Below are 13,636 nucleotides of genomic sequence, written 5' to 3' on the forward strand. Positions count from 1 at the left end.
TTTTTTTTCACGTCAACGTACGTTTAGTTCAATATCATTAAAATCTCATCGTTTAGTTCAATATCATTAAAATCTCATAAAATAGGTTTCATCTTTCTTGTTAGTTTCGAGAACATTTGAGTTTTCTTGCATCGTGTTCGTAGTTGTGGTGTTGCTGTATATCCAATAAAGTTTTCTACTAGTGTTAACATTCTTTCCAATGTCACTGAGTTTGACCTGACTAGGGTTACGCTGGGACCCACTTTCCCTTTAGGACACCACTTTTCCAGTATAGCTCCTACCACTTTCTCTAAACACCATTGACATAAGTTGCAAGTCTAGCATGTTTGCTTCATTATCAACTCGTTTTAGAGCAATGTTCATTTTAGCTGAGCTATTATAGAACCTTACGTTGTCTAAAGCGCAGGACCATCAGACGCGCTTTTGTAAACCAAATAAGGGGTGCACATTAGGTGCATGAGGTTTGCTCATGTATAACCAAGTAAGGATTATATACAACCGGAACTTGTCTCTCTTTCATTTCCTTGCATATAAATCTTATAAAGACCCAAGCTATGATCAACTTTGATCTGGAAGTACAGTAGCTTCACACATGCCTTTTAAAACCAAGGATTCAGCGTAAATCATTTAAGTCAAAAGCCCTTGGGACCCCATATGATGATAATAAGATTCATCACAAACTTGATCAAGTGCCTATTAAAACCAAGGAATCAAGCTTAAATCAATTGAACCAAAGTTATTAAGACTGCAAATGTTGATATCAAGATTTATCACCAACTTTATCAAGGTGGATAGTATCGATCTCTTAGGCATAAGATTGTGATTAAATTAACAGACAAATCGATTCAAGCCGATTCAATGACTTTTAACACCTACAAATACATGCCCTTAATAACCTAGTTTAGTAACCTTAATCCCTATGAATGTTATTGGCCATTAATATTATCATGTTTGAACTGTTTACTCTTTTTATTAATCTCATGATTGATCTTTGATGTTAGTGACAATACTATGAACTTTTTGAAGGATCTTGCATACCAATCCACAAGCCTGTTATAACCCATTTATTACATCCACCTGGTCAGCTGATACATTTATAACTTGATTACTATTCATCAACCTCATCAACATGTTTGACACTTTTAGATAAATGAGTTAGTTTGGTCATTGCGGTTACATGATTTTAGGTAGGTGTATGTAGGCTAGAGTTGGTGTTTTTTACAAAAATAAATGTATATATGCCATGTTTGGGTTGAACAATTCAAGTAGTCAATGCTAATTACTGTGGTTATAGGTGTACTGCGGTGATTTCAGGTGCATGCTGGTTACACAAACTAATATATATAGGTCATGTTTGGGTTGGACAATTCAAGCAATCAATATTAATTACAGAAAACAATTTCAAATGAAATCTTGGTCATGGCAACCATGAATGAAACTCGTTAAAGTTGTTGTAATATCCCCTTTGGAATCAGCACACTATAACATGCTAAATAACTCATGGGGAGTTAGAAAGCTTGTTCATCTAGTCCATGCCACATGCAATAAATGAATATATGCAACTTGGAGACATGTTATCGTGTCACAAAATTTTAATTTTAAAGGCTAATATAAAGATAGCTTGCTCTAATATCCCACTAACTTCAACCACATGTTGGTAATAACTTTGGGCAACATCATATGCCTCAATTGATGTCGGACCATTTGTTTTCTAACATATATGGGACAACTAAAGACATGGAAGTGTTTTTAAACATTGCCCCTTTTCTAATGGCGATTGCGCTACATGGTTAGGCTCATGGTCCCTCATCAACTACCTAGATTGCGTTGCATGGTTAGGTTTATGGTCCCTCATCATCTAACTAAATAATCCAGTCATGTTTACCACTGAATACTATGTCATTAACGAATTCAACCTCAAGCCACAAATTGTTCATGTGGCTGGTAACGTTGATTTAATGTTTCTGCAAACTAAGCTTGTCAATGTTCTCGACCTAACCGATCAAAGGCATTTTGGTTCAACCGATTTAATAGTTAGAGATGTCATTTTCGCATTTATCACTAGTAATTCTATTATTAGTATTAAGATAGCTAATTTACACACATATATTAGGGATGCGTATGAACACTGTAACGACAAAGTGGAAGACTACGAATAACTGATTGTGTAATTATATGCCTTTTTTTGATAACCCTAACGTTTAATCTGGTTTTGGGTTACAAAGATCCATAATTAAAAAAGATAGAAGTTTTTTCCATCGTTAAGATTTTATAAAACCCCCAGCCAGCAAGGAGCTAAAGGGGATAACGAACCAGCAATACATCACTAGTAACATGTTTTTTTTAACCAATCTATGGAACCTATTATATCTTTATAATATGTACTAGAGTATTGAAAATTTAACAATATCATCTAAAAGATAATCATACTTATCCAGCCTCAAAGAGAAAACATTCCTTCAATCATCCAAAAAGTTATCATGATTACAACTTCAACAATTTGCCCCTTTTTTTCTTTACCAAAACTCGAGACATCTAATAAGATTGTTGCGCTTAAATAACTAGTCACATCTAATCAAATCTCGATTGCAACCTCACATTCTCCAAAAAAAGAAAAAAAATGATCCATAGCCTCCAGATGTATCGAGCAACAAGAGCACAACATGAAGGAAACGTCTACACCTCGATTTAGTAAGCTATTTTGAAGTAAAGACAAATCAAAGTAACTCAATCTAATCGATCCAACATATTGAAGTAAAGAATTCGAACCGAATATCTTGTTTTTTTCTTAAATTTGGCAACCAAAGGAGTGACTATGTTTCAATTCTTTCATATTTTTCAAATTGCAAAATATCATGCCATATGTTAGAATTTTCAAATCTTTTATTTCTATTAAAACCCAAATATACATTAAAACTAGTGGTCTATCTATAAACTTTTGGTAGGAGGACGACTAGGCAAAAATGTATTAGTTAAAAACGATAATAATATGAATATGAAACAATTAATAAGTAAGTTCTGACAGTTATCTTATTTCATAGAAAACACAAACAATAAAAGTAAATTATAACAAACTATGATTGTATCTTAACATTTGAATTGTAATTGAACTACGCGCAACACCATTTATGATATTTCGAGTGTCTTAAACGAGTATAAAATACGCTTGTACATATATAAAAAATAAATTTAAAGATCAACAATAACCGTCTAGTTTACCCAAATATATTACGGGTTTAATTACTACTAGAGCCTAAAAACGGTCTATCTGAAGAATGAACTTTATAGTTATAAAAACAGAGCCTATATACATACAAACAGGCTTATCAGTCACTCTAAATATAAAAGTTATAGATGTAGATATAAAATTTCCTTTTATATATACGCTTTTTAAGAAGATTTCTCGACAACAGTCCCTTAGCAACAACTATTCTCTGGGCTGGCCATATTTAGGCAATCTAGGCAAGTTAAGTTGAAGGGTTAGATCCACTCAAATTAAAACATACATGATTAAGACAAAGCCTAGAAACGAAATCGTCAATCGGTCAATTGAACCATTGTGCATATTTAATCGATGATCAAAACAAAAAAAAGTATTTTCTATAGTCACCACCACCAAATATTATAAACCAAACTGAATTCATTAAACCGAATCGAACCGAACGAAACCGAATTTAAGTATACCCTTATTATGTCCTCACATAGATATTTCTATAAATAAATCCCTTTATTCAAATTCCAAATTGTTGATAAAAAATATCATTGTTAAGATAAGAAGCCAATGGCAAAACCGTAACTAAGTAGTGGTTAGGAGAAGAAAATAAATAAATAAATAAATAAATAATAAGCGTTTTGTATTTGTTTCGTTGGCAAGAAGAAACCAAGCAAGTCTTAAATAGGTCTCGACCGACTCATCGATCACAATTATTATTATTATTATTATTATTATTGCTTCATTCATCCCCATTTTTCAAACACCCATCAAATTCTCTCTTCGATTGCTTCCTTCATCGCCTAATTCATCCAATTACAGGTCCAATTCATCTCCTTACACCTTTAATTTCATCCTTATTGATTCAATTTCGTTATATCGAGAATTCGAGATCGGTATGATTCTGTTTACGTTTAGTTTGCATCTGTTACGTTTTGTAATTGTGATCGATGTAATTCTCGGTTGTTGATTTTTAGATTAGATGTGTTTTGAATTCAGTTTCGTGATAATTAGGGTTTCGTTTAATTTGGTTGAATTCTGTGTAATTGATGAGTTATTATTCTGGTTTTGGTGTCTATTTGTGATTGATGTGAAGTCTGTATACGATCTGTATGATATGATGGGCGTAATTTGGAAGGATGGATAGCATGTAGAATTATGTGTGTGATGATGGATACATGGGGTTTTTTCATTGTATTTGATTATATATCTGCGGTAGTATTGGTTTTGTTCTGACTGTTTGATTGCTTCAGTTTTTTTTTTTTTTTTTTGGTTTTTAGTTTTTGAAGATTGAAATTGAATTGTAATGTGTAATTTGAATCATATAGGTGGACAAATTTGAAACTTTATGATTTTTATATCCCCGTTTAAGGGTTCGATAAAGTTTTGAAGCGTTTAAAACCGACGAATTTATATATTTAGCGTAACCAGATGAATCTTTTAATTGTTGCATTCTTTTTACGATGGAATTTGCTTCAAAACTCTTGTCGAACACTTCAATCTAAATATCAATTGTGAAATTTGTAAAAGTTTCTTAATTTTACATTATTTGAGTTTTTTGTTTTTGGGAAACGTTTCTGTTCGATACACAATCGATAGAACCTAATATGCGTACTTGTTAATATGATAATGCGCAAGTTTTGCAACTTTCATATCTGCTCATGACTAGTTAATATGTTTAGTTCGTGGTACAATATAGAGAGCCGGTGAGTCTATTCTCTGATATATGCAAAGTGTAAGTTACAATAATTTGTTTTCAAACTGTTGAAAATCAGGCCTTCAATATTATGTACTTCTAATAACAATTAATTAGACAACTAGATGAACATAATCCGTTTAAATCTAATTGCAATTGTAGCAGCTTATAACTATAACTATGTAGAGCCAAACCAAACTTTATCTTCGGCCTCTTGGTTTACCCATAGCTGATAAAGTTTGGTTTGGTCTAACTAGTTATAATTATCAAGTTGTTTGATTTGTATTTGAATATATTTGTGTTAGGTTTGTCTAGCTGTTTGATTCATTGTTTAAGAGGTACGTAAGATTAAGGGCATGATATCCAACATTTTATCACAGTTTTATAATAATTTAAACTTCGCATATATCATACTCACTTGTTTCCAATATTGCGCACCAAGAACTACACAATATAACTAGCCGTGAACAAATATGGAAATCTTTTTAAAATTTGCTCTTTACCGTACTTTAAACATGCAAGAACTAACTTACTGTATCTTATTTTGAAAAAGTTTACCTTGATTAATTTGTTTCAGTTGCTGATTCAGTATATACTTGATTGATATATGCTTGTTCTTGGCTTAATATAATCTAATCTAATCTAATCTTTCTTTCTAATTAAAGATGGATAAAGGGTTACGGTCGTTTGTTTTTAAAGATCTTTGTATCTATTCTTAATGGAAACAACCAAAGTCAAAACAGGAACCTTCTTCTCAAGATATTATTACTTATTTTCTCTTCTCTTTGGCTCTGAACTCTGTCCCAGTTAATGTATGTGTATATCAATTCATTTGTATACACATGCATTATGCATATATGTGAACACACACACATGGAGAGTTTTTGCGCGCTCCACTGTTTTTTATTATTGTTTTTGTACATATATACACACTGCGCCAAAGCTTGCACACGCACATACACGTGCACGCAGTCACAAACATACACACATTCCTTATTTGCTCTCCGTTAATTTTTGCAATCCATATCTTCATTCAACTGCTGCATCATACTACGTGCTACGGTTCATTTAATCACCACAAGATCTCCAACATGAAGAATTTTGTTTTATTTTTTCTTTCTGATTCTGGAATTTCTTATTACATTGTTATGTCCATCTATAGTTACAATATTTTATCTGGGTTTCCAAGTTTTGTACTGTCAAATGTGTTTTTGAGAGTATTTTTATCCAAATCTGATTACTTTTTGGTTCACTTTGAAGTCATTAAGTTATCAGAATTTGCAAAATAAGCATTTTATTATTCGTTATTCTGTTTTATTTTTAAAACGCAATCCAAACATCTCTTAAATAGGCTGTTGACATGGTAAAAAGATCGATGATAATTATTTCTAGTTTTTTGCTCGATTAATATTGTACATAAAAATTGACAGATGGAATCAACCAAAGAGACCGCGGCTCCCGAGGGCCCCATCCTATGCATCAACAACTGCGGTTTTTTTGGGAGTGCAGCCACCATGAACATGTGCTCCAAATGCCACCGAGAGATGATACTCAAACAAGAAAACGCCAAACTTGCAGCCTCATCCATTGATGACATCATCAATGGCAGTGGTTCAGGTAAGGATGAGGTGGCTGCTGATGTCATCAAGCCCGCCGCCACTCAATCAGCAGCGCCAGTGGAGTTGAATGTGGTCCCAGTTCAAGCATGTTCTGCTGACTCATCATCCCAAGTCCCTGTGGTGAAAGTGGGCCCCAACCGATGCTCCATCTGTCGCAAACGTGTTGGTTTAACAGGCTTCAACTGCAAATGTGGTAATCTTTTCTGCTCTGCTCATCGTTACTCTGACAAACATGAGTGCCCGTTTGACTACAGAGGTGCGGGTCGTGACGCGATTGCTAAGGCGAACCCGGTGGTCAAAGCGGAAAAGCTTGATAAGATATGATGGAAGGGGTCTGGTCAAAGGTAGTGGAAGTATGAAAATGGTTACTACTATTACTCAAAAAAGGTTTTTATATCATCTGCTTTGTGAAGTTGCCAATTTAGGTGTCCTGTCTGTTTGGAAATCCGATTTAGAAAGTTATGAAGACGGGGCACTTTGCTCGCGTTATGGACATACTTATTCTACTTGTTGATTGGTAGGGTTGGTTTGGTTTGGTTGCATTGTCATAGTGTGTTTGTTTGTCTTAAAATGTATTGCATGCATGGATGGATCTTGCTGTGTTAAATCTGTAATTTGTTCGCATTAATAGTCTCGTTATCTTAGATATATCTTATGGTAGTAGACTGAAATTCAACATTTAAAATCACGTTAAAAGTTACCATAACATTTTGATTAAGAGCCTCATGAGTACAATGATACTTGGCACATGCCCCTTAATTTCCGAGGGGTGTAATTGGCTGTAATGTCCATGGAAAAATTAATTGAAAATTTCCATCTCTCATTTTCTTTTCCTTTCCTCCTTTAAATGAAACTCGGAAACATAGTGTTACAGTACCAACGTCCAAACTTGGAAAAAACCAACCGTTCTACTTGAACTCCATTAACCCAAACGAGAATGACAGCCTTCTTGGTGTTCGATTCTTCTCCTGTTACTGTTCGATTCTTCCTTCTCTTTCTGGTAAGTTAGAGTTCATTTAGGGTATTTTAAACAATTAGTCATGTACAATAATTTAAGACATCTGGTTAACAAAACAAAACTGCATGTCCCTTGTATCACATGATCTCAATCAACATGAGATTTAAATAGAGTTTTTCGTTACTATCACAAATATATCATAGGACATTGTGAATAAATAAAATCCGTTTTTTCCATAGAAAGAAAGAAAGAAAATAACCATGGTGAAGTTGTAATCTGCTGCAAACTAAGCATCAGCCTCCAAATGCTTATAATCAACACCAAAGTAGGAGCACTTTTTACAGTAGAATGATATCTGATACGCATGGTCTGAGGAGGTAACCTCCGTGAGAAATAACAAAGCGTAGGATCTCCAAAATCTCTTCCTTCGAGGGTGCAAAAGCCTCGTCGTTGCTGCTAAGCTTCGTGCGCTTTAAACATGGAATTCTTGTAGCCAAACCAAATAATAAATTAATTATTTTTTAATTTGTTGATCATGACATTGATATATAACATTTTGCCCTCACATGCTTGTTCGACGAGATCTTCTCAACCCACTTCAAATATGGCATGTCTCCACTCATGTATCCACCCGGAAATGGTGTCCTGCCCTTACTGTTCTCCCCAAAAACACAATATTAGTCAACAGAAAACTAGCATGAATCCGCATATTATACTATAAAGAACAAGTACCGACCGGCGAGCCATCAAAAGCACATCGTCCTCGGAAGCAGCCTCTAGATGCAGATAATCGATGCTAAAACAGGTACATAGTTTACAATAGAACGACACAAGAGGCTCATCCCAGCCAATAAACGCGTTAGGAGTAGGCGTCTTCCGTGAGTGAATAACTCTCATAAGCTCAAAAACATGGATGACAGAGAGCTGGGTGTCAAACTAAAACTCATCATTAGTCGGGTTGCAGCGATAGGTATAGCCTGAAATATCGTATTTAGGCAGAGAGGTGCCGCAGTTGGCAATATGGGAGGCCGCATTGTCCTTGTCGCTGTGAAACATTCAAAGCAATAATAATTATTATTATAAGGAGAATTGGATTCAAATAATCCCAAATATTGGCAATTGACCGACACCAGACCTAACTAACGAAATATGTGTTGGCGGTCCCACCTTTTAACATATCGGCCACCAATACTCATAAAAGATGAGAGGGCGAGCACACATTTTGTTTCATTAGCCGGGACTAGTTAGGATTATTTAAATCCAATGGTGCTAATGATAATAATAAGGATTAATGAATTGTACATAAGATAAAAACTTACTATTTCCAGCCAACTAGCAGATGAGAATAGAAGTAGTCATAAAAGAAACTAAGTTTTTTATCAACTAAGAATGAATATAAGCCTCTTTCCTTGAGATCAGCTGCTTCCTTAATCAACAAATATATATGATATGGAATACGCTGAGGTGTAGTCCCAGGAGCATAAAACCCGATTTTGAATGGTCTGCTATATCTTTGCAGCCGCCGGTTAAAACCAATTTTTTGGTTCCTCTAATTCTAAACACAACAAATGATTAAAACAATATTTATAATAATAATAATAATGAATGAAAACATATAGTGTTCGTTCTTACCTTGTTCATATTCATCTTGCGATTGCGATTGTGATTGGAATTAGGATTATGAGTGTGCCCGTCATGTGTGATGCGATACCCTAAGAACTTGTTGGTAATTTTAATGTTATCAACGTGTATTTTAGTATATTGGATTAACTTGTCGATCGAATAAATAACATTAGAGATTAAATGTTGGGTGACGCGGAACTGCATGCTCGATTTAATTCTAGATGTTATTTGAGTTTTGTTATCAAAACTTTGTTACTGGAATAATAACTTGGCCTTAATATATTATATGTGATAGGCTAATAATTAATTTTTTTTTGTACGTTAATCTTAATTAAGATATGATGGAGGCCATATATGAGATAATACTTGATCTATCTGAACATAGAATAATACATCGGCTACCATGTTCTGTTCTTTATGGCATCAGAAGAAACATATAAATCTAATTCCAATAAAGAGAAATCTCTTTCTTATCTGATAAATCAATCGCGTGTAACCGGCGAAATAGATTTATCTAAAAGTTCTTACACGATTCAGAGATTAATCTAGGCTACTGATTTTTCGTGAAGATTGAAATCAAGATCACATGTTTGAATATATGATCGAATTCATCATCCTTGTACGCAATATAAACAACTGAACCGGATGAGGATTTTAGTTTTTTAGGGTGTGTGAGTGATTGATTGATATAGATGATAGGTAATTGGGCTGGGTTGGGTTTAACATTTAGTTTGGATTCATTTAATTGTGGAATTATTTACCAAATTTAAACATCTTTTGAGAAATTTTCCAGCAAATCCTTGCTATCAGTAAATCAGCCATTCCTATCAAATCTATTGGACATCAATGGTATCAAAAGGCGCCTCTTCACTAGGGTGATTTAAGTGAATGAAATGTCTTAAGAACATGATTCGCGAAACATCTAACTCACCGAAAATCTCCCATTCCACATACGTGAGTTCGGTCCTCCAAGGCCTATTAGAGGCTTAGAGCTCTCTTCAGCATGCTCATGGCTAGACCGATCTGTTTCAGGTCAAATAAGAACTAGAAGCATGGAAAGCGAATTCGATCCTATAGTCGTCTTCTTTGTTTGCATTGGAAACTCAAAAAAGTGGGTGGGCCAAATAAGAAAGTAAGAGCTTCTCAGCCCCCCATTCTATCAGTCTAACTGCTAGAGCGCCACAAGGGGCGAAACAAATTATTTATGTACGAGTTGGTATATCAACAATCTTAAAATAAATTTATTTTACATCTTTTTGGGGATTTTAATGTCAAACTAGGATAATAACCCGTATTACACACGGATGGAAAACATATCAACAAACAATATAAAATATAAACGACACATTCAGTCAACACAAATATTTGACATAAGTTTTTTACCCTCAGATGTTACAAAAGATGTTAAACTACAGTAGAAACTCGATAAATTAATACTCGATTATTTAATAAACTCTCTAAGATAATATTTTTTGCCGGTCCCGACTCGGGGATAGGGTGCTAAATTAATAATTCGCTAAAATTATAAGATAATACATTTTTGATAATTTCTTTATACCCCATATAAAATATAAATTAATAATTCCTTATATATACCATATTACATGAATGATTTATGAAGGTTTCTTGAAAAATGACTCAATTGTCTTTTGTTTTTTGTTGAAATCAATTTCCCCTTGAATCTCGTCTCTAATTTTCCTTAGTATGGTAAGAACTTCTGGTGTTGTTTTCTCATAGCTCAACAAGAAATTGTTCAATGTGATTGCCGCTTTAATAGCTTCGTTTCACGAAGGGGGCTCCATTGTAGAACTTTCATCATCTTCTTCATCGATATCATTTTTATATATAAATTAATAATTAATAATTTATCGATTAATTAGTAACTTTTTTAATTAATAAATTTTAGTGGTCCCAAGTGTATTATTTTATAGAGTTTCTACTGTATGTCTATAACATAAAAAGAAAATACTTTATAAATAGACAATGCAATGAATAAGAAATAATATAACATAAATGAACCATTAAACCTGAAAAAAAAATAAGAAAACATATATTAGTAAAAGAGTTTGTAATATTAATTGAAAACTAAGTTTACAAATACATACCAGCTTGAAACTGTATCACGTTAAGTTTCCGAAAATCTCTTTGCACACAGCTTTATTTTTTTTAAATGTTCTAAAGAACGTTTTTTTCTTTTTTCTTTTAGAGTGTTTTTTATAAATAATTTTCAGATATATCTATATTTTTATAGCATTTTTTATGTCATTTCTTAATAAATAAATAAATAAAACTTAAAGAACATTTGATTTGATAACCATTCACCGGCTCTTCTTCTTTCCTCAAGAGTAAATTAAATCATTGACAAGGTGGTTATTAATTGGAATAAATAGACTTAATCATGGAGTTAATTGCATTAATTTGAATAAATAAATTTAAATTAAACAGAAACTTAAAAAGAATTTGACAAGGTTGTTATTAATTGAAATAAATACACTTAATCATGAAGCTAATAATTGCATTAATTTGAATAAATAGATTTAATTGTAGAATTAATTGAATGAAATTGGAATGTTGACTTTAATTTAGTGGATTAAAAATAATTGTGAATATGTGAAAATTATTGATATGAAAATGTAATTATATAGAATCCTATATGAATAAGCTAGAATAAGGACTTATGGAGAGAATCATGTTGCTTTAATATATTAGTATGATTAAATAATGAAAAAAACTTGTAGCATTTTCAACCCATAGTTAATCTCAATCTTTTTTATAAGATTGCACTCACTCATAAATACCATACATGCAAATACATATTGAATTTCTGCCTGATACAACTCTATGGCATAACAAGTTCACATCTCATATTCTCATTTTTATTAAAACAATTGTTCATAAAAATAAAATATAACACCGATTAAATAACTAAAAACACACAAAAACATAAAATGAAATAAATGCCCATATATAATATAGCCTCATCTCATAAATTTCACACAAATAATAAATAAGCCAAAAAACATCAATCCAATACATCTATTGAATATTCATATAACCACAGTAAATTCGTATATAGAGCAATACACGAGATCCGGATCAACAAATCAATTCCTGAGTAGAGCCACAAAAGACAAAACCAATGACGTGGCAACCATAACACCAGACGCCGGAACCGAGAACCCAGTTCCGGCGATCGGACCCGGCGCCGGAGCCCGTGCAAACTCCTGAGCAGACACCGTGGCAGCTGCCGCTAACGCCACCAACACGACGGCTGATGCCTTCTTCACAATGCTAACTTGCGCCATTATTTTGTTTTGAGTGAAAATTAGGGTTTCTCTGTTGGTGTTGGTGGTGGTGGTGAAAGTATGAAGTGGTGCGTATTTATAGTGGGTGAGGAAGGAGGCGTGCTAACGTGACCGGTCACCTAAGATGTAGTTTAAAATGTGAACGAATAATAATGTCGGTGAGAAAAGTATGACAGACGCTTAACGGTTAGTATTTGAGAATCAATGGGTTGTTGACACGTGGTGTTGGTGGACGACTTGTTTTATACGGCTACACCATACTTCACGGCACGATTGTTTTTCCAAACAAAATTGACGTTTTACAATAAATAATGTTTTACTTGGTAGTTAAGAAAACGAAAGATATTTTCTGCTGCGAAGGTAAAATTTATCATTTTTGAATATGATAAAGAAAATGTTATGTTTTCAGAAAGTTTAAATTTATTAATTTATTAAAAGAATTTAACACTAGAATAGTCTATAAGGTGTTTAGTTTATAAATTTATCTATACTAGTCTATAATGACAAGTTAAGATATTGATTTTAATAGATTTATAAATATTAATTCATAAGGTACATGTGTAAAAAGAGTAAATTTATTTTTTAAACACAATTCCATTATATAACACGTCAGGCATAACATTTACACGAGTTGGTAACAAGTCACACACATGAGTCCTATGGTAAGCGTTGGTGATTAATGTCGAACAGGTTACGTTAATAACTTGTATGATTTAATTATTGTATGATAAGTGATATGTGTTAAATGCTTTTTCATATTATAATTAGTATTAAAAAAAATTAAGCTCGCCGCGCGTCTCGTAGCCCTAGGCTTTAGCCTCCGCACGGCTCGGGGGACGACTTGGTCAGGAAAATTTCTTTAAAACCTATTTTTCAAACCCTAATCACCCCATAACCCTTTCCAGCTGTCATTGGACGAAAATATGAGTTCTTGGGTCACTTTGAGAGCTTGTGGGTGATTAGAAAGACAGGGGTCATCAACATCATTGTATGATCGTTAATTGTAAGTGGTTCATCGATAATAACTCGTTTACGTGCTTGTCTATTGTTCGTGTTGAAAAACCCTAATAAGATATGAAATATTTATGTAATATGGAGGTTTTATGATGCTTGTAATGATGTCGGTTCGTTTATTGGTGTGGTAGAACATCAGGGTTGTCGTATACATGATTATTGATCGATCTTTGTTGAAATCAGAATGCTGATAGCTTTGTACTCGCTTAT

General features: G+C 33.3%; 1 protein-coding gene across 1 annotated transcript; it reads left to right on the forward strand.

Moving 5' to 3' along the window:
- Positions 1-3,901: 3,901 nt before the first annotated feature.
- LOC143610154 (zinc finger A20 and AN1 domain-containing stress-associated protein 4-like) lies at positions 3,902-7,141 on the forward strand. The gene is made up of 2 exons (XM_077084713.1): positions 3,902-4,033; positions 6,338-7,141. Exon 2 carries the CDS (start codon positions 6,338-6,340, stop codon positions 6,848-6,850), a length of 513 nt encoding a protein of 170 aa, XP_076940828.1. The 5' UTR covers positions 3,902-4,033; the 3' UTR covers positions 6,851-7,141.
- Positions 7,142-13,636: the final 6,495 nt, after the last annotated feature.

The sequence above is a fragment of the Bidens hawaiensis genome, unplaced genomic scaffold (assembly GCF_021521415.1).
Source record: "Bidens hawaiensis isolate Kalapana, Puna unplaced genomic scaffold, B.hawaiensis_p1.1 tig00024436_1, whole genome shotgun sequence".
NCBI lineage: Eukaryota > Viridiplantae > Streptophyta > Magnoliopsida > Asterales > Asteraceae > Bidens > Bidens hawaiensis.

Bases quoted from the DNA above. Each gene is read 5' to 3' on its own strand.
- LOC143610154 (XM_077084713.1), top strand. From the start codon at position 6,338: ATGGAATCAACCAAAGAGACCGCGGCTCCCGAGGGCCCCATCCTATGC.